Below are 27,152 nucleotides of genomic sequence, written 5' to 3' on the forward strand. Positions count from 1 at the left end.
GAGAGCTGGGCTCCCTGAGTTAGATGACAGAGATTGTTATTATAGTCAGTAATCACACTTTCTATAAATTTTCCAACACATTATGCTGAAATAGTGAATAAAATATTCACTATTGGAAAAAAGGATTTTTCCAATCTTTTTTCCTCTGTAGACACCCAAGGACAGGTTCTCTCCTGCACTGAAACTTTATCAGCTTCAAACACCATGAGAAAAATTCCAGCTGAGGGTCTTACAAACAAAATTTATCACCAGTTTGCATAGAAAGAATTTTTTTACAAGAAAGAGACTCTTGTTTTATACCCTTAGCCCCAAGAACTGAGGAAGCCACCTCCAGCCCCACAGCTGTGCTGCTGCTTTGCTCAAGCTTCTGCCAGGAAAGCATCTGAGTCCTGCTTGGTGGGCAAAGGCTTCCTCCTTGCTAGATGTTGCATGTTCAGGTAAAACCTGAAAAGGGAAGGCCTTGCAAGCCATGGCTCAGGCCAGCTAAGGAGAAAAGAACTGTGGCAAAGTGACTCAGCTGGATTCGGGGTAGAAAAACGAGTTATATAACCATTATGTGTTCACATCATGGTGTGTGGTGGTTGGTTGAATTATATATGTTATGATTTAAAGCTGTGTAACTGAGGAAGGCCTGGTTTTTGCATAAAGCAGCTCTTTGCACTGCCTGGGGACTCTGTGTCACCATGGATCCTCACCCACAGCTAGGAGGATCAGCCAGGGCTTTGCTTACTAAAGAGAGGAGATGTCTCCCATGCCCAGATGGCAAATCCATGTCCTGCAGTGCCCCAGGCAGAGTCCAGCCCCTGCAGTGGGCTCCCAGTGGGTGCAGGGCTCAGAGGATGATGATGTTCCATCTCTGCTGCAGGCAGTGCTACTGCTCTGACCCAGTCAGGTGCCCCTGATTGTCAGGAGGGGACTCTGTTTCTGCACCCTCTCTGCAGGTGTTTTTCCAGGCAATGATTTGCTCTTTAGGAATTGCTTTGATGGTCTTTCCTTTGGGTCTCCTGAAAATCCTCTCACAAGCATGCTTTGTGTCTCTATACTTTGCGTGTATCTCGTTTAGTTCATCTTCCTTCACACTGACAGAATCCTTTTTTTACCTCCTCCCCACCTTTTTTTTTTAAAAAAAACCAAACCCCAAATATCCCTCTACAGATCCTGTTACAAGGCAAAAACCCTGGGATTTCTTGGGAGTATACCTTTGCCAAAAGCAGCCTTGAAAACAAGACAACTGTCAGAAAGCACAGCTACTCCTGGGTGACAGTGCAGTCTGAGTGCTCAGCGACCTGTGGTGGTGGTAGGTGACTTTCCCATTGCCAAGCCTCTTCTCCTCTTCTTTTTCATTTTTTTTAAAGCTTTTCAGCTTCCTTTGATTTTGCAAATATACATTGATACATACAGGGGTTTACACCGAACACCTGGTCCTTATTTTTTCATCTGATAACTTAGAACACAGAGGAAATAACTTGGTATGGCCTTTAGAGTAAAAAACAGTCATGCCAGTGAGTCAGTCTCTTTTATTTAGGTCAACCCATATGCATATCATACCTTCCTGTTGAAGTAATGTGGAAATTAATTATGCACTTTGATTTCCTCTTTCCTTGCACAGACACCTATTTGTTTTTATAAATCCTGCATGTTTTGTCAGCGAAAGTAAATCTGGGATGTAATGAAAGCAAAAAGCTGGCATGTGGGAAGTCTGTAATACCAAAGGATATGGCTGGGCACTGAAGGAAATGCTCCTGTATTGGCAAAAAAGTTCAGGTGAAATTCAGGAATACCTTGCTGGTGCAGTGTCAGAACTTCACAGCATCTCAGTAAATGGTTTATGGAAGAAAGATCCACCAGGAGCACTGTAGCCATAAAATATGACAGCTGTATTTTCTCCCTTCCCTTTAAAAGGCTGCAGCATGGATATAGAAATGATGAAAACTGTCTTGTTTCCAAATTTAATTCACTGTGCCAAATGAACCATGTGTGAGTTGAATGATAGATCTCATTTAAAAGATAAATCTATAAAATCACTTAAGGCATTTCTGTAATTGTCCTGCTGCTGACATTTGATTGAGTCTAAGGTACAGGTACCTGCAGAACTCTGGAGTCTGTAGAGATTCACTGTAAAAAGAATGTTTGTTTATTATTTACAGAATAATAAATTTACAGAATGTTTGTTTGTAGTTTTCAAGTGTGTGAGGAGAGCTCTAAGCAAGCACTGCAAGTGAATGCAGGGAATTAGGACTTGAATAATTACTAATTTTTGCTGGGGGAACAGTCTTCAAATCTGTTGTTTATACCTAAAATGTTTTATCTGACTTCAGGAGTATCTGTGCTGCAGAGAAGGAAATCAATGCTAAAAGCATGTTGCCCCATAAACCCATATTTTATTTGGTTCAAGTCAGCGGATTTGTAGCAAGGATGAGTTTAGACTTGTTTAGTTAAAATTGTTCCCTACTACTTTTTTCTCTTACATTTCAAATGCAGGTTTATTATAGTGTTTTCTTTTCTGATACTTCCACAGGACACATCACAGCAAAAGCAATTTGTTTGGAAGATCATCGTGCACGAGTCAACACCTCCTTTTGTGGCCCAAGGACAAAGCCTTTAACTGAAACCAAACTGTGCAACACAAATCCCTGCCCAGCCTAGTAAGTTCTCTGGGGTTTTGTGCCTGCTGGCTGTGCCACAGAGGGAATCCTCTCAGGGGGAATTGTTTGCCTGCTGGATGAACCCCTGGTGCTCTGGGAACCAGGAATTGTTGAAGATGTACTGCCCAAGGCTCCCAGTGCCTAAAGCAAAGGCTCCTGAGGGCTCTGTCCCTGTGCTGGGGTGAACAGGGCCAATCCACATCTCTAAGGGGCTCCTTCTGCCACCTTTCCCCATCTTGAATCACTAAGCCCATTTCCTGAGTAAAGTGCTACTCCCTGTGTGGAAGCTCAGCCCCATGACTCGCATTCCACATATTGGATTAGGTTAAAAGAGTCTTGTGGAGTGTAATTAGTGATTTTTGGATAAAATGTCCCTCTGAGTATTGTGATGCCACAGAGGACTATCTGAACCAAATGAGCTGTCAGCAAAGCTTCTGGTGCCCACAAAAATATATATGAAGGCATTGCCTTTGTGAACAATCTTATTTTCCAAAAGATGTAAGAAAGGCGAGATGCAAAGGAAGACATTGACATATAGATAAGCACTTAGAACCCAGCTGGTCTAAATCAATTTAAAAACCAAGGGAGTGAACACTGATTTATAGTAGCTGAAGTAGGGGTCCTTGGGAAAAAAAAATGTTCTGTGCTTATATAATTAAACACAGTATTATGTGGCTTAGGATAAAAATGGATGGTTTAAAGGACACCGTGGCCATCTTTCTTCCACTGGTTATTTCACTTTTGGATTCCTGAATTTGCAACCTCAGCATTATTTTGATTTTATATTAAAGATCAGAAGAGCTGTATTATGTCAGACTAGACATTTCAGCCTCCAAAACAGGAGATTTTCTAAAGGAATATGTTGAAAAAATTAAGAGTGTTTCAGTCAGTGGGAAGTAAATACACTTGAAGGTGCCTTGAAGCAGAAGAAATGGAAGAAGGGTCCAGACCTGGCATCATCTGCTGGTTTTACTCTGGGGTGATAAAAGCAACAGTAAAAGCAGTTGGCTAAGCCTGCTCCCATAGTTTATAAAATATCCCATTTAATGATCTTTAATAGGAAGCATTCCTCATCCCCCCAGTCTAGGAGAGCATGGTGGGTCAAAGCAAAAAGATGCATTTGTTCTGTAGTGACTTTGGTTCTACTTAAAAATCCATACTTTGCAATATGTTGAACATACTGAAAAATAGTTCAGTAATAGTTTGGAATTTCCTGCAAATTTAAAGAGTAGAGCAGAGTACACCAAACCCAAATGCCAAATTACATACTAAGACCACAAAAGGGTAGAGATAAGGTTTAAATAATGATACCTTGTGACATGTGAGCCCCATGTTACTGCTTCAGCAGTTTCTTTACATTGCGTTTAGCCACATGATTTTCTCAATACCAATTTTAAGTAATCTTTGTAGCCAAACACAATGTTTTCATGTGCAACTTATCTTCTGCCAGGACTATTTTTATCCAATGAACGCAGAAATGTATTGTCTGTGATGTCTGCAGGAGTCTGTCTAAGCTCTTTCTGCTTACCTTTGTTTTGATGTGGCATCATTATGCTATAAAGCTCCACCAAATCAGATTTACTTATACTGACCACACCCAAAATTTCTATTTCTGATAACCTTAGATCCTGATCTATTTTGAACATCCTCTGATACATATTTACTGTGAAAATGCTGAATATTCATTTTGACACACACTGCAATGTTTTCAAACTGAAATCACAACTATTCTATTATTTACTACTTTAAAACAAAATTAATGAGCTGAACTATAAAACAAGTACAAAAAGAAAACATGTAAGAGCCCCAAGCACCTCTAGGGAAAAATAGTTCAACTCACTAATTAATTATTCTCAAAATCCTTAGGATATATTAATGCAAGGAGGATCTACATGTAGGACCATGACTTAAATTAATGGGTTGCTATTCAGCTGAGTGAAACTGAGCCAGGATATCTCTGCTGAGGAATCTGCCCAGAAACTCACAGCATGTAATATTTCCCATAAACCCAAGACTGCCAACAGAAAAAAAAAAAAATTCATTAATAAATACCATGGAGGCAACAAAAGAATGCTTAATAGCCAGCAAATAATGCAAACCCAAATACACCAGGCAGAACAGGCAGGGGAAGGAGGTGACAGACGAGATACAAGTGTGTCAGTTTGGGGACATAAAAGAGGCTCCAGACTTGTAAAGGTCAGTGAGGAATAATTGCTTCATAAGAACAAAGGCTGATTAGTCTGAGTGGGACCAAACCAGTGTCCCACACAGAAAGGCACCAGCACTGCACACTGCTGTTGTTGGATTTCAGAGCTGCCAAATCTGGTCATAATTATTTAGTTATTTGAACTAATGAAAGATACTCTTGGATCACAGCCCAGATAATCTTGGAAAATGGAAGTTTACTAGAGGACATTAAAGTAGGTTTACTGCCCTCTCCTCTGTGAAGAGGGGAACTTTCTGGACAGTTATGGTGAATAAACCCTTAAAATGAACACTTTTGGTCACTCCACCAATGGCCATTGTCAGAAACATCAAGGCAAACTAATTAGAAGTTGTAAAATGGATTAAAACCCTTTTCTCAGAAGTTTGTAGTTCAACAGCCCAAAGATTTATAAATCAGACAAAAAGGAAACTTCTGACATGTTCTGGAATTACATAACGACTGACTTTTCACATTAATATTTCTTTGTCCTTAAATTAGTGCCTTTTACATTTCTCACTACTTTTGGAAGTTCCTGAAGTTGCTAGATACTGAGAGCTGGGATTTCTTCTATTCCCAAAGACATTTTTTCAAAACTAGGCTTTTAATGAATTTTTTACAATTAAAATTAGCTTTGTTTTCAGGCAGCTGTGAATAGACAGGCAAAGGGGACGCTGTGCATCTTTCACACAGGATGAAGAAAGCTTTCCTGTCACTAAAGCTTTATGTAAGCAGCTATTCCAGTGGTCACAGGATTGATGTTGTGAGAAACTGTGGAAGCAGGATCGGCCAAGTGGTCAGATGTGAGACAAGAACCTTTTCCTTGACATAAATTACTAAAAATTTGTCAGACTGTTTAAAAATCTTCAGTTTTATTTCAGTGCTGGGTCTTTGAATAAGAGTTCTCAGTGAGTAATCATTTAGTCATTCATAATTTCTTCTGCTTTTTCACTTCTGTTTTTCTTTCTGGCTGTGATTGTGGTCTTACATTGGAAGCCTTCAAGGACAAAGACACTTGGTTGCATGTTTGCAAAGTGTCCACAATGCCTGGGGACCCACCAGAGCTTCAAGAATAGACATAGTGAGCAGCTCCAGGCATTTCCAAACTGAACTTAGCCCAAGCAATTGGCAATAACCCCTCAGACTTTCACTTGAGGGACACGGTGTGTAAACTGCAGTGTCCCCGTGCCTGAGCACACACTGCCCAACAGCTTGTGCTGGTTAGATTGCCTCTGTTTTATTTAGATTCTGCATCAGCTGTCTGCCAGATTTATTAGTCTGAGGACATGTAAATCATTGAGTTAGAGAGTCACAGTGTGCTTTGGGTCAGAAGGGACCTTAAAGCCCATCCAGTGCCACCCCTGCTATGGCAGGGACACTTTCCACTGTCCCAGGCTGCTCCAAGCCCCAGTGTCCAATCTGGCCTTGGGCACTGCCAGGGATCCAGGGGCAGCCCCAGCTGCTCTGGGCACCCTGTGCCTCCCCCACCCTCACAGGGAACAATTCCTTTCCTTATATTTAATCTAAACCTGCCCTCGTTCAGCTTAAAGCCATTCCCCCTTTTCCTTGTGCATTCCCTTGTGAAAAGTTTCCCTCCAGCTCTCTTCCAGGATTCCCTCAGGTACTGGAGGGATGCACTTAGGTCACCCTGGAGCCTTTGTTTTTCCAGGCTGACCAGCCCCAACTCTCAGCCTTTCAGAGCCTTTTCATTTCCTCAGGACTGCTGCTTTTAGCAAGCAAGTTCTTTTTGATGAATACCAGTAGGGCCAGTAGGGTTTGACAGAAATGCCAACATTTGTCACCCTGTGTGAGTGGAGTGTATCTCAGCACAAACACAGTCAGTACGTACTTGGCTAAATTCTATCTTATCTAATTCTAATTCTGTCTTCTAAATACTCCACCTGCCTCAATAGCAGCATCTCTTTCAGTCCCTGTGGAATTCAGCATTCCAGGTCAGATTCACAGGCAAGCTGGTTCTAGTGGATAAAAGCTATAAATAAACAATACTTGTTTTTCTAGTTGAGTGACTTGTACTTCATCCCTAGCAGAAGGTTCCATGCTTTGAAAATAGATCATGTAACTGCAGCTTTTTGATTGCTTGAACAGATACCAGCACACCAGGAGATAGGCTGAGCAGGATCCCTGGATAATTCACACTTGATTGGTGGCTGTTTTTATCAATTTTCTACAGCTGATTGCACTCCTGTGTTTCTAACACACGTTTCCTCCTTTAAGCTGGTCAGCAGGTGAATGGAGCACATGCAGCAAGTCTTGTGGAGGGGGACAGCAAAGTCGTCTCATTCAGTGTGTCCAGAAAAGGGCTTTCCAAAGAGAGGAGGTGGTGGCCCATTCCCTGTGTCCTGTCAGCACCCCAGCACAGGTGCAAGTGTGCAGTGCTCAGGACTGCCCACCCGAATGGAGCCCTGGCCCATGGTCTCAGGTAATTTGGAGAAAAACTTACATTTTTTTCTGCTAACATAATGAAAATCATGCCAGAAATTCTTCCTCAAAAGAACAGAGCAAACTTTGTGGAGATCAGTGCTTTGCAAGTGTTTTTTTTTTCTTGAAGATAACATGTAAACCATGCTTGTATAAGCATGTAAACTAAATGTGCATTGCAGCCAGCCTTCAGAAGAGCTGGCTTGCCAGAAGTGGGCACGTGTTGTTCTTTTAGGTACCTACAAACAGATGGAAAATTCTTTCTGGATTCATAATTTAAGGCTCTATGACCAACAACCCTCTATGAGATTACTTCCCAAGCAGTATTGACTTCTCTTAGAGATGGCAGGCAGTCAAGGAATGAAGAAATATTTGGGGTTGCATATTAATGCACATGTGTGTATGGATTGTGGATTGATAAATTTGTGATTTACACATTGACTACTCACTTCTGTGCTTTTGCCTTTGTTAGCAAGCAGTGCTGCTGCAGCTATTGCCATGAGGGCAAATTCCTTTGTGCATACCCTGCTTTACACACCTGACACTGAAACACTAAAAACACACAAAACTCAGCTCTGTTCCATCTTTCACTGCTATTGATGCTGTTCATGTAAGGATAAATGAAATATCCTTCAAATAAATCACACATCTGGGTTTGAAGAGAGAGCTGACAGTACCCTTATAAAAGGATCTACATTCATTTTATTTTTACGTCTTCATTTAGTGAGATTCGAGATGGATTTCAATTAGCTGAAAAATGTATTACTTATGTGTTTTGTTCTTGGTGCTGTCACTCTTTAGGTGTTCAAGAACCTCTTGACCTCAGCACCCCCAGCTGAGCACAAACTGCCTCCACAGGGAGTGCCCTGAAACGTTCTGTAACAGAGGAGTAACTATTCAGTAGTCCAGCACAACTCTCAAAATAGAACTTTTTCTTCCAGCGTGGCTGAAGAAAACCTGAGTGTAGCAGAAGATTATATAAACCAGGTCTTCAAATACATTCACACCTACAAACTTTCTTTCTTCTAAGGCAAATAAATAAACAAATAAATAAATAAGACCATTACAAAAAATCCATTTTCCTTCTCTGTAACAGGTGCAAAATTCAAGTTGCGATTTTCAAGTAAGGCCATAAAAATTAAGTTCCCAAGTCCTGCTGAATATAGTGAACAGGCCTATTGCACAAGTTAGTAAAGGCTTTAAGATTCAGCTGAAAACTGTTATATTGCAGACTTAGAGGTGGTAAAAGGAAAAAAATGTAAAATCATAGAATCATAGAATGGTTTAGGTTGGAAGGGACCTTAAAGCTCATTCAGTCCTGACCCCTGCTATGGGCAAGGACACCTTCCACTGTCCCAGGGTGCTCCAAGCCCTGTCCAGCCTGGCCTGGGACACTGCCAGGGATCCAGGGGCAGCCACAGCTTCTCTGGGCACCCTGTGCTAGGACCTGCCCACTCTCAGAGGAGGAATTTCTTCCTAATATCTAATCTAAACCCAGGCTCTCTGCACAAATCAGTGTCATTTTAAATGAAAAGATCATTTTGTTTGGGGAAGGATTAAACCCACAGATTTTCAGCATGCAGATATTTGTTACACCCTAAGCACAAGAGTGCTTTCACGAAATCTTTTAAAGACATTTGTAATTTGATACACTGAGTGATTCTGCCTTGGAACATGCCCCATAATTATTAGTAGAAAGGACAGTTAGAAGAGGATGCAAGAAGGTAGGAAGCTGGCAGCATTATTTCAGGGCTCTTTGCTTCATTTCCTCACAAATGGCTCATTCAGGCATTTTGTTGAATGAAAGGCAGTGCAAACCACAGCATGTCTGTTCCACTGAACAGACCACGGCTCAGCAATGCATATTTATTCTGGTGACTCGTCCTAAACTGCAGTTGGTGACTAAAATATCTCCTTAACCATTGTCTGTGTCAGATTCTGTCTCCTTTGGTGGAGGAGTTATGTAACAATTCCTTGGACAATCTCTGCTGCCTCGGTCTCATCCCTCTAGGCCAAGGTGAGGACAAAATGACAAATAGCTGAGAGCATCTTGCCATGGAAGATTCTGTGCTGGGAGTTTAGGACCAGCTTTCAACTATGCTGAGCAGGGAAAAAGCATTTTGCTCACAAAAGCATTTTGCTCACAAGTCCAACTTACCTCATCCATGGAAAAGAGATTATTTGTCTGTTCTGCATGGGGGCTGAGAGAGTTCACAGCTTACATTTAAGAAAGCACTTAGGACAATGTTTTAGAAGTGACACACAGATGTTACTGTCACTTATTTACCAATAGAATTTCAGGTTTACTGATATCACATCACGATGGCAGCTGTACAGCACATTAGCCATGCTTTCTGTGCTCTGCTGGAAAATGCAAATAATGCCAGTTTTCATTTCCTCCAGTTCAAAGAAGTGTTTCTTTCCATCACAGTGCTCCAAGACTTGTGGGAGAGGTATTAAGAAACGAGATGTCTACTGCAAGAGTCCTGGTTCTCCCAAGGTGAAAATCTTGCCTGAAAGCATGTGCAGCACAGACCCTAAGCCTGAGTCCCAGCAGACCTGTGTGCTCGGACGCTGTCCCAAAAATGACCGGCTCCAGTGGGTGATTTCTTCCTGGAGTGAGGTAAAGTGGTGCAGTTTCATGGCTCACTGCCTGCCCTGGCTGCTCTTGGCAATGCTGGCTTGGGGACACACAAACCATGGGGAAGAAAGACAGCTGAGCTGTGGTCTGAAAATCAGGTATTCTAGGCGAGGAGCTGTAAACCTCAGATGTAGATGGACGGACCCCAGTGTCTTTGTTAATCACTGTTTGGGGTTCATATTTCAGTTTACACTTTACGGAGCGTGGGCTTTGTGGGATCGGCTCTGTGATGCTTTTATAATGCACAATTTGGGGTGTCTGACACATGACAACTTCCCCTTTGTCTGCATGTGTTTGTGAGGCTGTAGAAGCTGTGCTTTGCCTCTGCAGTGCTCAGCCTCCTGCGGGCCCGGCCTGCGACAGCGAGAACTCAAATGCGGCGAGAAGAGCATCCACGGGAAATTGGTCACCTTCCCCCAGAGGAGATGCAGGAACATCAAGAAACCTAACACCAGCCTGGAGGAAGCTTGTAACAAGGGAGCCTGTCCATCACAGACCTTGTATAACATGGTGTCCGGCTGGTATTCCTCGCCCTGGCAGCAGGTAGGAATGGGAAATCAGAGGTGGCATGGCACGGCTCAGAGGAGCTGCCTCCAGTGCTACCTGGCCCCAGGTGCCTCCTGTACAGGGCCATTCCCTAAGGAGGGCCACACCACTCAGCCACTGACATGGGATGCAGCTGGTCCACATCCATCATGTACTTTGGTGCAGCTCAGTGCTTTGTCCTGAAACTGAAGAATGTCACTTAAAAATGTTACTCATGCTTGAGAGGCACTACATTCCACACCCATTTTCCAACACTTTCTTCTCAGTCTTCTTCAAAGTGCACTGTGGTTGAACTACGGCGTATCTCTATGCACAGTGTATTTGAGCATCTGCACAGATTGCCTGGAATTCCCTAAATACTATGATTAATTGTGGGATCAGTCTGTATTTGTTTCTACATTCTTGAAAACAAGCTTCTGTATTTCTGGAACTTATCTACTTTATGAGTCATATATCAATGAGACACGCACCCATTTAATAATATTTACATGAAACAATGTATGCCTGACAATTGCAATCAGATGAAAACGATCACATTTATCTTAAAGACAACTTTTCATGAAACACATACAAGTAAAAGGCTTATTAATTTTAAAATACTTCATAGCTCTTCCTGCAAACCCATAGTGGTTTTCCCCAGATACTGCCATAATTATGGTTCTGATGGGAGTTTTATCTGTGTTCAGGCAGCAGGGTTGGGCCCAGAGGCTTAGAGATCAAAAGAAATCCATGCAAACAACCAGGAACAGGTTTCTAAAATGTCCAGTTTCTGTCTCGATGCCTAAGTAAGGAACCAGATTTCCAGCTGAGTCCTTAAATAACCACGAGACACACACGTCTTTGAAAAGTTGGTCCTGATGGGGCTTGGTTAACAGCAGCACACCTGATCCTGACCTCTCTTGCTTTGAAAGTCTCATCCAAGGCCCTTGAGAGCTCTCCCTTTGGCTTTCAGGGCTCTCAGAGTCTCTGCAATGAAGCCAAGGTTTTGTTTTCCCTCTGCTCAGTGCACGGTGACCTGCGGCGGGGGAGTGCAGACCCGGAGCGTGCAGTGCCTGCGCCAGGGCAGGCCAGCTGCTGGCTGCCTGCCCCAGCAGAAACCAGCTGTCCTGAGAGCCTGCAACACCAACTTCTGCCCAGTCCCCGTGAAAAGAGGTAAAAACTCAGCTCAAGATGCTGCAGCAGGCTTGTTGCTTAGAGTTCTATACCCAGCAAACATCACCTTTTCGCTACACCACTGATCTGACCTGTTCCTTCATAGATTTTTTTTTTCCCCAGACTTCCAGATTTGCAGTAACTCTCTGATATTAACAGCATCTCTTCTTTACCAAGTGAGCCCTCTTAAAGCAGACTTGGGAGTACAACTGGTACTGGAGATTTTAAAACCAGCCATATGTTAAAAGAAGTATGTGAAAAAGTCATGCTGTTTGGTTCTGAACTGCACCTTTATTACTCTCTTGTTGAAAAACACAAGCATTCTATGCTGGTACTGCTTTTGATGAATAATAACAGCTTTGGAACTAAACAATAAGAATTTGCCATATATTTTTAGTCTTCCAGACTCCACCCAGCTCCTGGGATTCCAAAATTACTTTACCTAGAATATCCTTCTTACTGCTTCTGACCAGTGAATGACATGCAGTCAGGGAACACGAAATTAGGGTCTCTCTCCACTCTCATGTCTCCTGTATCTCTCCACCTCTTCAGTGTGAGAAGGGAGGGGGGAGCAAGAGGTTTTGTGCCACTTGGAATGAGGGAAGGGGAATTCTCTCAGCACCACCACAGACAAAGAGTGGTGCATTACCCTGTTCCAGAGATTTGCTTACAGGATGGTTACTGTTTGTGACTCTTTCCTAACTGCATGAAAAATGCTCCTGGAGCTCCACCTTTGTCCCACATAATCTGGTTATCTAGGTATGCTAAAGCCCTTTAAACTGTGACTTTCAACATACTGCACATTAATTGACTTGTTACCTTTTTAAAACTGGGAGCTGAAAGCAACCTCTATAAAATCTAGGCTGGATTGCATGAGGAAGGTGGTAATGGAGCTGGGAGCAGAGGTCAAGCTCTGGCCCTGCATCTTGTAAACTGACATTAGCCAACCACCCCCACATCTGCCCAATTCCTGGCATTCCCTGTGCACCAAACCCCTGTGAAACCCAGTGAGATCCTAACAGACCTTTCTGCTGCATCAGCCTGAGACATGCAGGCTATCAGACTCATCTATCAGGGGACCTGAATCCAAACAAGGATATGGAGATGAAATGGTCCTAAAAGGGATAAGTAAATAGCTCTGCTGTTTTTATCAGTAAATGTTCCTAACACTTCAAATTAACATTCCTAAAAGGTTCTGCTGTGCTTCAGAGTTTCTGTATAACTTCCTTTTCTGTTAGGATATAGCAAGGACTTTTCTTTCACCTCTGTTTTCCCCTGCTATATTTCATGTCTGAAGTACTGTCTGTTATTAATTTTGGCCTTGGCCTGCTTCTCTCTCTCCTCACATCTGCAGGAGCCCTTTCCCCTTTATTATACCTGGGTCGTCAGGCTCTAGAGATCAATTATCTCCTTGCTGCTCTCTAACTTTCTGTCTAAAGCAGCAAAAAGAGAAGAAACCAGCTGGGCTGGAATCACATTGAAGCAAATCAGTCTCTATTATCAGCCATGCAGCTCCAGCTCAGTGATCACAGGCAAGAAATTATTGTTTCAGGGAGAGTTTGCACACTTTCCTAGAAAAACTGGGTCATTTCCATCCCTCTCTAGATGCAGTTACGGTCACCCTAACTCGTAGTGAATCCAGCTGCTTCAAATGAATGAAAATCTAAAGCACTTATAAATACTTGGGTAAATAGAAATAAGGACCTGACTGCCTGATCCCCATCCACTGAATTTTGTGGGACTCTTTGTGTTCCTTCCAATAGTCCTTGGATTAGGTCCCAATTTCAGCCATACCTCTGTAATATTAGCATTGCCCTCTGATCTTCAAAGGGGACATAAAGATTTATTAATGTGGCTTCCTTACTGCTTATACTTTTTTTTTTTTAAACAGTAATTTCTAATTTTTTTAATTCACCCTTTCATGGCAGGAGACTCCTTCCTGTCCTCATCAGAACAGCTTTCTTTCCTTGATGGGGGGAGTGCTTTTCATCTCTTCTCTGCTTTGGGCCCTCCCAAATCCTGTGGCAGCAGGTGAAGGAATGGGAAGTCTGGTGCTGAACTCTCAGCTGGATCCCTCCTGACACTCCATGCAGAACAGAAAGGCAGTGCAGTGGAGTGAGAAGGCTGCAGTTCAGTCCTGAGCTCCCCAGTTCCTGTTCAAGAACAGTATTTTCTTTCTCTACCATTAGAGTCTAAAGACGAGCTAATGTTTTTTAAACCTGAGGAAAAATGGCATTTAAAAGAATTATTATTAAATTATTTTCTTTTTCACTCAAATAAATTCTAGGGTGATAAAGGCATTTTAAAAAATCACCTTTGCCATCATATAAAAGGGAACAAAAAAAGAGCAGTAGTGATTAAACCAAAGAAGTTGCTACAGAGAGATGGAGATGCCTCCTGGCCCATGGAACATGCAGAAGTTGTCTGTGCTCTGTGAGGCAGCATTTATCTCCTGTGACTCAGTAACTGATCTAAGAATGCAGACAGTGGTGGCTAGATTTTTGTTCAGTCTCCTTGTAAATTCCTTTTATTGACCATGTAAACAGTAGTTCTGAGAGCTGAACAAAATCTTTACCCACGCTCACAGGAGATTTCAGTTTAGCTATAAATTTTGCTAAACCCCATTGAATCTTACTGCTCTCTCAGACATGGTGGATTTGTTTATAAATCACCCATATGAATCATCACTCCCCTCTTTTAAAGAAACATAAAACATCCACTGCAAAATGAGAGGGGAGCAGCTACGAGGTGTTTTTAAAGCCATGGAGCTGTGTGTATAGATGATATCTGGACATAAATAGAAGAGTAACAGGATTTTAATTGGAAAATATAATTTGGCTGTATTTGTAATTAAAAGCTGGGCTTTTGAGAACTAACCATGGTTAACAAGTCTCTTCTCCCATTGCAGTTAATTAAGATTTTGCCAACATGGCATAGTCAAGATCCTAAAAGCTAACTCATGACACCTAACTGAAGTGTCTAAGAGAAGAGATTTCTGAGGTTTGCTGCAGAGTAAAAGGGAGAGAAAGAAGTGTCTCCAGAAAGTGCTGGAATGCAAGCACAGAGCAGAGGACTTTGTGCAGGGCCCAGGCATTCTAAGTCCCGTGAGCTCTGTGTGCAGGTGAACTCCACGTGATGATGATGATGGCAACCAGCAACTGGTATCAAATCTGGAGTAGGCTCATTTGTATGAGTATCTGGGTTTGGAGCAACTGTAATCAGAGATGTAAACACAGATGGCTTTTTTTATCCTCTAATGTGGAACTTCCTTCTGTCTTCCTGAGCTATGAAGTGTGATCCAAATTTTTTAATTCCTTCAGCTTTTGACCCCCCTATAACATTAGTTCTATCTCGATCAAGTTAACAAATCTCTTGGCAAAAATTTAATAGCTCTTAAAATAAAGCAAGAAACTAGTATTTTTGAGATGAAAGCTCAGTCATGTTCTCTCTCCTTTGAATTGAGTCCCCCATCATGTTTTTAATATTACCAAAGGCATACAAGGGTGTGGGACCACTGCCCGACTCACAGACTTGCTAAAACACAGTCTCACCACATTGCTTGGGTTTCTCTCCTTCAGATGATCCTTCTTGTGTGGATTTCTTCACTTGGTGTCATCTGGTGCCCCAGCATGGTGTCTGTAACCACAAATTTTATGGCAAGCAATGTTGTAAATCATGTACGAAGAAGAACTGATAGCAGCGTGTTATCTGAACCCTTCAGTGACAGGATTCTCTTCTTCAATTTATGTTGGAATTATCTCTGCTTTGAGGCAAGACATGGTGCCACATAAACCACTGATGGGAGAGACATTTTTTCTAAGGGAATGTCTGAGGTACAGTAATTGTTGGATTGATGTTGAAAAAGGAATGTTTCTTTCTTATTTTTTCTTAATTTGCTGACCTCACTAAAGCACAGGGTACTATGGATCACTTGAACACTGAGACTCAAGGGGAAGTTCTTCTTTCTTTAAAAGTGTCATTTTGCACTGTCACATGTTACAAGGAAGAAATTAAAGCAAGGGAGCCTTTTCTGGCTGATTTACCAGAATGCAAACCAGGAGAGCTTGGCAGCTGGAGGAGGAAGCAGCGTGGCAGCAGGACAGAGCACACCACCAGAAGCGTGTCCTTTGCTGTTTTTTGTGACTGTTGTCCCAGGGTGAGGAACCTGTTTGCTGCCCCGGAGGGACATCCATGGCTGAGGGCTGGAGAAGGCAGTGTCACATGTGTGGCCACCAGAAGTAAATAGTGCACTACAAAGATATTATGGTGCTTCTCTACCAGACTTGCTGCTGGAAAAGCAAGTTGTGCATCATACTAATGTTTTTATAACTTTTGAAGAATTCATTTTCTGCTTTGTGTAGAAACTCAGAGGTGGTTAACTAGTAACTTGAAATGTATTCCTAGAAATATGCAGCAGTAGAATATTTGGACTTTTAATATTGCTGTGTTACAAGTAAAATAAAATTGCATATTTCAACTAACTCAAGGAACTCAGATTGATTGAGCTCAATGGTTATGTTTTCAACTTTCTAAGCTCATTAGATATGTAATTTTAAAATTTAAACTTGATATTTTAAGTAGTTTTGTTTCAGAAGCTAGATTGTTTGAATGCCAAGATACTGAAGAATGTCTTCCTTCTAATCTCAAATCTCTCTGCAAATTTTGATTCATCCATTACCCAAAGCAAATAACAAGAATAATATAGTCCATTAATTCATGCTGAATTTCCCTAAACAGTTATTTATTCACATGTTACACACATAAAAAAAGAAAAAAAGCATGAAAAGATAAGTGGATTATTCACTCTTACCAAATAAAAGTCAACTCTATTTTTATATGCCCTCCTAATACTTGTATTTAGTTCAGAATCTACCAGCAAACTAAAGAATTGTAAAAATGCTGATATTTGTGGCCGTTCAGTATCGAGATGTTTGATGGCACCATGTATCAAGTGGTGCCATTCAGAAGGTTTCTGCATTGAAAAACCCCAACCTATCTGCCAAACCCATTCCGAGACAGAGCTGGGTCCTACTATAATTTTCTGGGGAGTGCCTATGAGGGACATATTTATCTAATTCCACCCAATCCCACAACTTTTTTTTGATGAATGTAGTTCAGTTTGAGTGCTTTTATAAAGTATGGTTTTAGTGTAGGATTAGCCAGCTCAGCACTAATGCCAGACAGTGGTCACTTAAAATTAGCAGTTCCTTCTGAAACAGTTTAAATTAAAAACATGTATTCTCTGTTACTTTAGGAAATGATTGGAAACATATCTCAACCTACACTGCTCTGTCTTGATATTGGACATTGTGTAATTATAACCTTTTTTCTAGGAAAACTAAAAGGTTGGTTTTGTTTTGTTTTTATAATTGTGTCCTTTTTATTATTTGATGTAAAATAATTAATTTATTAATGCATAGCTTTTCCTTTATGTTTCTTTGCTCACTTCCCTAAGTGAGAACTGAGGAAAGAAAAATGGTAGTGTCACAAAGTATGAATTATGGTGTAAAAAAAGCAAAAACTATAAGTGTAATATTTAATTATTTTATAAGCTTTGTAATAAAATACTCTAACTGTTTCATTATATTTGGAATTGTAAAATTCATGAATAAAATATGGAGGTTATAAGTAAATATCAAGTGTTATAAGTGCTTTGTGCATTCCCTTGCTTCTTTGTTGGTTGTCCCATAAGGAGAAGGTTATCCTGTTTTTCTGCTGCTGTGTAACTGGGAAATTGGGCCCAAAAAGGCAAAACTTAATGGTTTTATTTGTATGACAACACAAAAGCTAAAATGCACAACAATACATGAGCAAGACAAACCTGAGCTATGGCTCCTCTCAGCAAAGACAGTGGGAACTTGTGTATCCCAGAACCAGCAGGATTCTTCCCTGTCTTTATCTGCAAGGTGCTATTCGAGATAAGGAGCATCACTCAACACAGCAGGAGGTTTTACAGCCTCTCCCATCTGCCTGGGGGTACTTGGTTTTTCTAAAACTGGCTAAGAACTTTCCAAGCCAATCCCTTGGAGGGAGGGCATCATTCACTGATCCTTTCAGATATATTCTCCAACATATATTTGTGCTTTTCTCTTCATTCACAATCACTCAGTGCTCTCACAAGAGCCAGATATCCAGAGGGCTGTTGATAGAAATACTGAGATGCCTCTGACACACAGTACAATCCAGTAAGCAATAATAGATCAGTCTGCTCCTGAAGGACTCCCAGCAAGAGCTCTTTGGAATGGGATTTGGACTAGTGATTTAAGTAATTAATATGCCCACACAGGAATTCAGACTATAAACTGCTTAGTGTTTGGGGCTAGAATTTTGGAATTCAAATGAACCGATGGTTGTCAGTGAATTACAGTGTTGGAGGAGGATGTTGAAAGAGGAAATATTGCATAAAGATGTGCTATTGTGTGCTTGGATCCCCCCCAAGTCCACAACTGTTTTATTGCTGAGCCCTTACAACGGTATTTGGTACACAAAACTTGGCAGTTTTCTGGAAGTGTATTGCTGCAAGGCTCACTTTATAAAGCAGAATGGGGTCTTTTCACAAAGGAATAGCTCAATTTCCTGTGGTCAGATTTCATCACTCAGGTAAAGGATGCATCTGCCCAAAACTCAAACAGGTATTTAATGAATAGCTTGATTGTGTAAATCAAACTCAACTCTCTCAGATGCCCAGAAGACATGAAATGCTGGAGACAGATGAATGTTTCACTGCATGTGGTTTTATGGTAACACGATCCATATCCCATATTTCCTTTATTTTTCAGCAAATGCTATTCAAAAGCACCCAGAAAATAAATTACATTATTATTTCTATTGTAATTGAAGTGCAGCCTTACAGAGTTACATGGGATGCCATTGTGTTCAGGGCTGTGTGCACAGGTCAGGAGGGGCTCAGAGTCCTGAGTGTGCCACAAGAAACTAAGGAAAAGATCACGTTATTCGGGAGCTCGTGGTGATTAGGAGAAAAAGTGCTGCTGGTGGCTCACTATCTGTGTGGATAGTGCAGGACATCTCCAAGGCAGCTCTGTGCAGGTGAGATCTGAAGGAACAGTACTGAGGAACTTTATCCTGACACTGCTTTGAAAGCAAAAATGAGGCGTGTTCAGTGCTGAGTCCTAACCAAGACAGGGACTGTCCCAAGAGGAGGGAAATCCATGTGGATCACTCACCTGCCAGTTACTGGGGACTGAGAAGTGAGGATCTGGCAAAGCAGTAAACCTCCTTCTTGTCGAAAAAGTCCTGAAATAAGGAGATGCAGCTTCCAGGAGATGCTTTAATTTCCTCCCCAGGCATTACTGTATGAACATCAGCCCAATCAAGCTGACCTCCCTGCCTGCTTCCTGCTCACTGGACACCACCACTGTGGGTATTCTTCATCCCCTGCTCTTCAGGACAAATCCAGGTCTAGGCTGGGCTGGAATGTGTCCTTTGATGTAGATCACACTCTGGAGTCCTTCCCCTTCCCACGAGCACAGTCTGTGGCAGAGGGGCACTGGGACCGAGCTGGTCCTCAGCCCTGCAAAGGTTATTGACAGCATCTGCCTCACAGTGCCATGGGGAAGCCACAGCCCCTGCCTGGAGCACAGGGAATCAGAAACACACTCTGGCCTTCCAGTAGCCAGCACACACCAGGCAGGGCTAAGGGAAGGCAAGCAAACATTTCCCAGCTGGGCTGAGCTAGGGACAAAATCGGAATTCCTCAATTCACAATATGTAGTAACATCAAATGCAGTATTCCTTATGTTCCCTGAAGAAAAACATCTATTATGGAGCCTATGCTTCAAGCTACTCTATATTTTATGTACTTTCCATTCAATAATAAGAACTATTCAGTCATGAACAGAACCTGTTTTATAATTTCTGGATTCTGCCAATGGAGGCAGAAACCTTCAGTTAAGTTCTAACTTCCAGGCTTACTTTGTAAGAATTAAATGAAGCTATACATGTCAGCCTCAACACTGCTGTGTGCTTACTGCAAATAATGACAGATCTTCAGCATCCCTTGGGCTGACAAACATTAATTCATTATGTTCTGTTGTGATAATGTTCACTAATCCTTTCATAATAACACAGCAAAGCTGACAAAAAAAGCCCATTAAAGAGGACTATAAATGGATTTTTATGGGAAATATTTACTTCTGAAGCTCTTACCTGGGGAGACCAAAGAGACTTTGGAGGAAAGCATACACAAGAATTTTGGGTTTTGGTACCTTCTCAAAGTCACCACATCTGAATTTTGTCTGTCTGATAGGACAAACTGAAGGGATTCTCCCCAAAGCTGGAATGCCCTACCAACACTCTGCTTCCATGGAAATAATGGTCCTCTACTGAGGACCATCTATGTCACTCTACTGTCTCTGTTTAGATTAGTTGAAAAGAGTCAGGATATCTATTAAAGGAATTTTCCCTTTCAAAGACCTTAACTGTACAGCTCTCTCCAATGATATTTTAAATGGACCAGAACATTTCACTCTTAGAGAGATATTGCCTGTCAGCAGAAACCTCATCAGCTCAGGTTTTGTAAAAATAAACTGCAGAGGCCAAGTTGCCCAGAACTTTCATAAGTCTGGTGTATGAGGAAAAATCAACCAACACAGACAGTAACAAGCTGTAAACACAGCTCTCTCCCACTAAATATAGGATATACTTCATCAAACTGTATCATTTCCCACAACTTTACTTGGAAAGGTTCGGTGTCCACTTCCAAACTACTATTGCAACCCCAAAATTGTGTATAAACAAACTGGAACATCTCATTTGAAAAGCATCCAGCTATTGATGGAGGCTGTCAGGGGGTGTAAGTGACCATGTCACACAAACCTGAGCTGGCCTCGTGTCCTGTGGTCACTTAACATCTAATGCTGACTTTTTATTTTGTTGCTTCTCAGTTGCAATGAGGCTTTTAATGAAAATCACAAACTTGGTATAAGGTTATTGTTGAGGTAAAATCAAGTGTCAGGATTAGCCTGCAGATCTCCAGCTCCAGCAGAGCTGTGTGACATTTGGCAGATGGACTGGGGAGCAGAGCAGTGCAGCTCCCACAGGCTGGTACAAACACCGAGCTCTCTAAGGCATGCTGTACATCTGTCCCACTCATCAGCTATTCCATTTGCTCCTTAGCACAGTGACTCTGCCCTAGAACTTGCACATTGTTGAGAATCCTGCCCAGCTTCACCAGCCTTGCTACTAAAGAGTAAGGCAGAGTAAGGTAATAGTAAGGTAGTGGTATAAACAATAAGAGCTAAAGCACCTGTGCCTTCATGCCTCAGTGCAGGTTGGGTGAGAGCACCAGGGAAAAACCTCCATCAGAGGATACAGAAGTTCACAGAACTGCTATCCCTGCCCTTGGTCAGTGGGCAGCCATTCCCTCATGTCCTGTCACTCCAGGCCCTTCCCAAAGTCTCCTTCCAGTTCTCTTGGAGTCCTTCAGGTACTGGAAAGCCTCAACAGGGTCATCCCAGAGAGATTCTGGGTATTGGTGCACTTATTTTAACCTCTTCTAGAATCTCCTGTGAATTTGAATCTTTGACCTGCTGCATTGGACTCTCCTGTGGGCTGGCAGATGGTGTTTTTGCAAGTTCTTCATTTGTGCTGAGGAAGGGAAAGGAGAACTGGAACAGAAGAGTGGATCCTCTTTGGATTTATTCTTTTTATTCTACACCTGTGACATAGCAGCCTGCTGTGGTCAGAGACTGGATTTACTAAAACCAGTGATTACCTTCAGCATTTAACCACCTCTCTCTAGATCACTTTATCCACTATCCCCTTTGGTTAAATGTTTCATTTTATTTAGGGCATGAACAACTCACACCTCATGTCTGTGTAAGGGCAAGTGCTGTGGGTCCTGATGTTAATGTGTCATCATCTGCTGTCAGCCCTGATCCGCTGAGAGATCATGACTTTGAGGGAGACTAAAACTCTGCTTTTAGTTCAGATTCTTCTAATCAGGCCAGTTTTAAAAACTGCTATTTAAATTCATCCACATGCATACATATACAAGATATAATACAAGATATATTACAGACTGTTTATCTAGATCTTGTTTTATGTAAGGAATAAAATTAAGGTGGAAAAAACACCCAAACTATTCTTTATGTGCTATGTCTTCTTACCAGGAAACAGCCAGACTGAAGTAGTTCCCCAGTTTCCTAAATTACACAATCCCACTTTATCCAACCAGAGAGTGCTGCAAGAACTGGGTTGTTCTTGGTGCTGGCTTTTGTAGACGCTCTTCCCTGAACTTCTCATTAACCTTCTGAACCTCATGCCTACTGGATGGATCCCAGCCAGCATCCTCCACTACCAAAGGACTCTTTGAAAGGAGAGTTTACACCTCAGGTTCCAAACTGATTTACTGTGGCACACTAACAACATAGAAGAGGAAGGCAAACAGTGGATTTGCCTTTTTAAAACCAGCAGTTGATTAAAAAATGAAGTACCAATAATGTGAGAATCATACTGTCCTGAAACCTTCAGACATTTTGGCACATAGCTCTGTCTCTCTCGGACAATTGCATTCCCTTTTTCACTGCTTCCCTCCTCCTGTTCCAGAGCTCCCCCCTGAAGGCATTGGGGGGTGAGAGCAGAGTGGGTTGTGAAGTGTCCTGGGATAATCCACTTTGACAGGGAATTGTGCTGATTAAAAGTTATGGCTTCGGAACAGCAAAGCTCCCACTGCTGTCTACGTAAAAGTTGCTGCTTTCTATATAAACCTTAACCATCAGATCTAATCAAGAGCAAATAAGGACCTTTTTCTGAATTCCATGAGAAAAATTCCCCTCAGGTGTAGGTTGCACGGTTTGATCAGCTCCAGTGTCATGTTTTAGTATTTCATATTTATCCGGCCGACTCTGAGCCAAGAATTTAACTTTCAAACTTGCCTGATGGCCTGGCAAAAACATTTTGGCAATTTGTTATTATTTCATCTAAATTTGAAATATGCAAATTAAGATTTATGGCAAATGAAGGCTTAAAACTATGCATTTATCTCCACGTGGAAAAGGCATCATGTAGCTGCAAGGTGCCAAAAAATACCAGAGCTGGGCAGAGAACAAGCAAATTACAACTCCCAGAAGGCACTGGAGAGTTGTACATCAGCATTTGGTGTCCTGATGACAGGAAACAAACTATTTCACAGTCTGAGATTTTCTGGAAGATATGGAGTTGACCCAGCCCTCAGACTAAGTATCTCATGTCACCGTTTCCAACTGAAAACTGTTAAAATGTCAGGTAAATCTGGGTTTTTCAACAAGGCTGAACTAAAAGAAGAATTATTGTTTCATGGAATGTAAGTATCCTGTTGAAAACACAGTGATGGGAAAAAAACTGATTAAGTACAGATAACATTTTTATTCCTTTCTTTTCTCCCATCCTCTCCCTCATTTCTCCATGCATAAGCAATTAAGATCATTCCCATGTGCCAATGCAGCTTTGGTGCAATCCCAGTAAGGCAAAGAGACAAAGACACTGCCAATTCCCTGCCTCCTCTTCCTGGGGTAGCCCAGAGGAGCACACACCATGCAAGTCAGATCCAGAGGTGCTCTGGAGAAATGCATTCACTGCTGTGTGGTCTAATTCCCTGCTCTGTATGCTGTGGAACTGAAGACAATAGGATGACACATGGACTGGAGATAGATCCATGCATACTTTCCTTCACAAGTCAGGATTTCCAATGAAAAGCATTGGAAAACTGAGATACATTCCCAAAGTTCAGCTCAGACTGAGCCTTGGGGTCCAATTTTCATCTTAATCAGAAATAATTTCCCTTAGGTTAAAGGATTCAAAACCACACACCATCAGTGCACACAGGCCACACTCAAGCCACATCTGGCAACAAGGGCTTGAACATGAAGAATGTTCAGTGAACAGCACATATCTTTTCTCAGTCTGTCCCATCACATGCAAACCAGAATTTCCAGATTCTGGAAGCTGATTTTCCTCACTGCCCTAGTTTACTGGAAGAAAAAAGCAGCCTTCATTATGCACCTTATTCCCTATTTTTACCTAACTCCTAGAAATACCTCATAGAATTTGAAAAATTGTGAGGAACTCATTCAAGCAAGGCTTGAACTTGGTTGATATAAATACATAATTCTGCCTTGGAGAACAACACTGGTTTAATCCAAAGGATCTGGTGCCCAGGGCGTGTGGGGCTGGGTTTCCTGAGCCCTGCCCTGGCAGTGGCAGCCGGCGCCTGCCGTGGCTGGGGAGAGGGTGCTCTCCAGTGCTCCAGTGGGAAATGCAGCAAGAACAGAGCAGGGCACAGCCCATGTGTGTTCTTAGACAGCCACCTAGTGAGTTTAGCGAGGAATCAACGGCTCCAAGGACATGCCGTGAATTCTCACAGAGCCCTGAGTTACTCTACAAATATAGTGCTAAAACAGTGCTAAAACACTGCCAGAACTTTGAATTGTGTGCAGAGGGGCTTTGCCTCAGTCCGGGCAGTAGCAGAGCAGAAGGGTGCTTCCGTTACTGAGCTGTGAGACAAGATTTATCATCCCTCTGTGATTCTTGAAGGTGATGTTGGGGGGAGTATTGAAATTGCAGGGCACCCCCACCACGGGAATGATGAAGCATCTGACTCCAAGGCTGATGGAATGCCGAACCCTCACTTTATTAGAACTATACTACAATAATACTACATCACATTTAAGAGAGATTACTATATGATACAATACGATACAATAAGATACAATGCTATATTCATACTTACTTACTAACTTCTAACTAACTGAACTGAAGAACTCGTGACTGTCTGCAGACCAGACAGCCCACACAGCTTGGACCTGATCGGCTAATTAACATAAACAATGTCCACCAGAATCCACTTAAGAGCTGACTTCAGGTAAACAACCTTCCCAAAGCATTCCACTGGTGCAAAACACCAGGAGCAGCAAGCAGAGATAAAAATTGTCTTCCCTTCTGTGCTTCTCCAGGAAAAAATCCTGAGTTCAGAGAATGTGAATGACACAGGGGAGAGTTCAAGCACTGAAAAACATGCCTGATGTTTAAGCAAATTTCAGAATTTTGTTTAGAAGTATATGTATATGGTTTTATTTATAGACATATGTATGTATATATATATATATGTACACACCTCACCTTTTTTTTATATACCTATTGCTCAATCAAAACATTTCTATTGACTGAAAACAGGACATGATGGACATCATGCAATATAAAAAAAGGGGCAAAGTCTGGAGGGATAGAGAGATTCATAGAATCATTAATGTTGGAAAAGACCTCTAACACCATATCCTGCTGTCAGCTCAGCACCACCACCATGTTCACCATTAAACCATGTCATCAAGTACTGTATCCACAAGTTTTTTAACCCTTCCAGGGATGGTGACTCCAGCAGAGTCCCTGGGGATTGGCACAGAGAGCCTGCTTCATTGCTGGTGTGTGTTGGGCCATTTCTGCTAGGCCAAATTTGTCTGTTGGTGTGAAATAAGCAGGAAGTCTTTCAAGAAAGAAAAGAGAACCTGTGAACCCAGTTCACCTCAAAACCAAAAAGCAGTACTTGTATTTGCTCACTGTGTGTGCTGGATTCCAGCCGTGTGGGAAAAAAAAAAAGGGGGGGGGGGGGGTTGGGGAGGCCATCAATCCTAAGGACCTACAGAAAAAACCATTCAGGTATGATTTTGATTTTTGGAGTTTGCTTTTGGAAAATTACCCCAGGGAGATGTCTGATAAAGCTGTACACTTACTGTCTCATGCTCTGGGCATTCACAGAGCCACAACATGCAAATTTATCCCTGTGCTAGAAGGACACAGAATGTGTGGAATTATAATGAAGCAGCCAGAGTCAGCACCTCATCAGTCCAGTGGTTACCTATTAACCACTGCTTGCTAAACTGCCTTTTGCTATGAAGTTCCCAGATGGTCTCTAGTCATAAATGGGATCACTGAAAGGAAAATTAAAAAAAAAAAAATCTGAAACAAAAAATTAAAGATACTAGTGGAAAGCCTTGTCAAAATTGTGGTTCTCCAAAGTTCCATCCAGTTTCAATATGCCACAGATTGGGTGCAAGGGGGTGAGTAGGTCACAGAAGAGACAAACCCCAATGATGATACTCTGTTTGGGTTGCTGTAGAATTTCTACTTAGATATTTATTGCCTCCCAAAACTCTACCAAAACAGAGAACTGCCTGGGCTGCAGATCATGTCAGTCCTGATCCACTGCTGCAGACTTGGCCACACAGTTTCTTTGTTCTTATGGACTTGAAGTGTTTCTAATCCCCAAGCCTAACAATGTAATAACATATTAAAAATAGCTATGAATGTGTTTTCCTCTTAGAAACACCAGCTCTACATGCCTAATTAAATATCTTTGACACACACAAAAAATAATTGCAAGGAAAAGAAACCTCTCTCATGAGGGCCAGATGATTTTAATTAGGTCTCACTCAAAATCTTCCTCAGCTCACATGGCTCAGCTCTCAAAAAAGTCGGTCACACTTAGGTGCCATGCTGTGCTCCCCTCCTTTCCCTTTCACACAGTTTGCTGCTCCTATGTCCCAGTTTCTCCCTCTTCCTTAAGAATTTGCTGTCCTCCAGCCCTCACAGCTCTGGTTCTGAATGCCCCAGACATGTGGGGCTGGGGTCATTTACTGATTTCTTACTTTCCATACCCCAGAGAACCACTCTGCACATATGGTGTGATTCTGTGTAGGAGCTGCACACATGCACAGAGGTTCCACACCAAATCTGTGAAGGAGCAGAAACAGTACTTATTTATTCATTCCAGAGGAGAGTTACAGCCCCTTTATCATAACTCCCACAGCCAGCAGCAGGTCTGCTCTTAGCCCAGCAAGTGGGATGTGAACTCAGATCTCTCTGCCTTCCTTGGAGGGCAAGAAGGGCTAAATCCTGATGGCAGCTCAGCAGAGCCTGAGGATGTTCCCAGACGGAAGGTGGGCCCACCCCAGCTGCAGAAATCCTGACAAATTCAGGCTGCTGCCTCCTCAAACCTTCTTTCTTCCTCTCTTCTATACCCAGGGAGGGATTTGCTGCCATGGTGTTCTGTGACAGTGCCCAGACAAGAGACAGGCACTTTTCAGTGTCTCACTTACAGCTCAGATATTTAAGGTGTTGGCACTAAAGAATTGGGGCCTCTCTAAAGCACAGTCCTCCACCTCCCCAGTTCCCAGCCACAGATATTAATAGTTTACAGTAAAATTATTACTCCTCGAGAATTGAAATTATTTGGACACCCAGTTTGCTCTAAGGAGTTATTTACAAATACTAGAATTATTTAATCCCCTTAAGCATAACAGATATTGGTTATCATAGTAAGCAAAGTCCTGCAGTTCTTTCTTTTGGGATTTCTCCTTTACTGACCCTGAGCATTTTTAAGCCTGGGCTCTTGATTTGATATTTTTTATGTATGTGCTGTGGGTTTAAAAATCATTAAGTGTCACAAGCCTCAATCTGGCCCTGAATGGCTTGTGCTCACTGCAGTGTTTTATGTGACATCTCAAGGGGTCATTCTAGATCTTGTAATGACTTT

At 42.0% G+C, this 27,152-nt stretch overlaps 1 protein-coding gene across 3 annotated transcripts in view; it reads left to right on the forward strand.

The window, feature by feature from the left end:
• The window catches only part of ADAMTS18 (ADAM metallopeptidase with thrombospondin type 1 motif 18), a 77,867-nt gene extending 60,628 nt beyond the window's left edge, over nt 1-17,239 (forward strand). For all 3 annotated transcript variants that reach the window (XM_059856985.1, XM_059856986.1, XM_059856987.1), the window contains 7 exons: nt 1,156-1,297; nt 2,519-2,645; nt 7,084-7,288; nt 9,719-9,910; nt 10,259-10,471; nt 11,479-11,626; nt 15,205-17,239. In XM_059856985.1, coding sequence (XP_059712968.1) covers nt 1,156-1,297; nt 2,519-2,645; nt 7,084-7,288; nt 9,719-9,910; nt 10,259-10,471; nt 11,479-11,626; nt 15,205-15,320 — 1,143 coding nt within the window. In that variant the 3' untranslated portion in view covers nt 15,321-17,239. The remainder of the gene's footprint in view (nt 1-1,155; nt 1,298-2,518; nt 2,646-7,083; nt 7,289-9,718; nt 9,911-10,258; nt 10,472-11,478; nt 11,627-15,204) is intronic.
• Nucleotides 17,240-27,152: the final 9,913 nt, after the last annotated feature.

The sequence above is a fragment of the Haemorhous mexicanus genome, chromosome 12, assembly GCF_027477595.1.
Source record: "Haemorhous mexicanus isolate bHaeMex1 chromosome 12, bHaeMex1.pri, whole genome shotgun sequence".
In the NCBI taxonomy this organism is placed as follows: Eukaryota; Metazoa; Chordata; class Aves; order Passeriformes; family Fringillidae; genus Haemorhous; species Haemorhous mexicanus.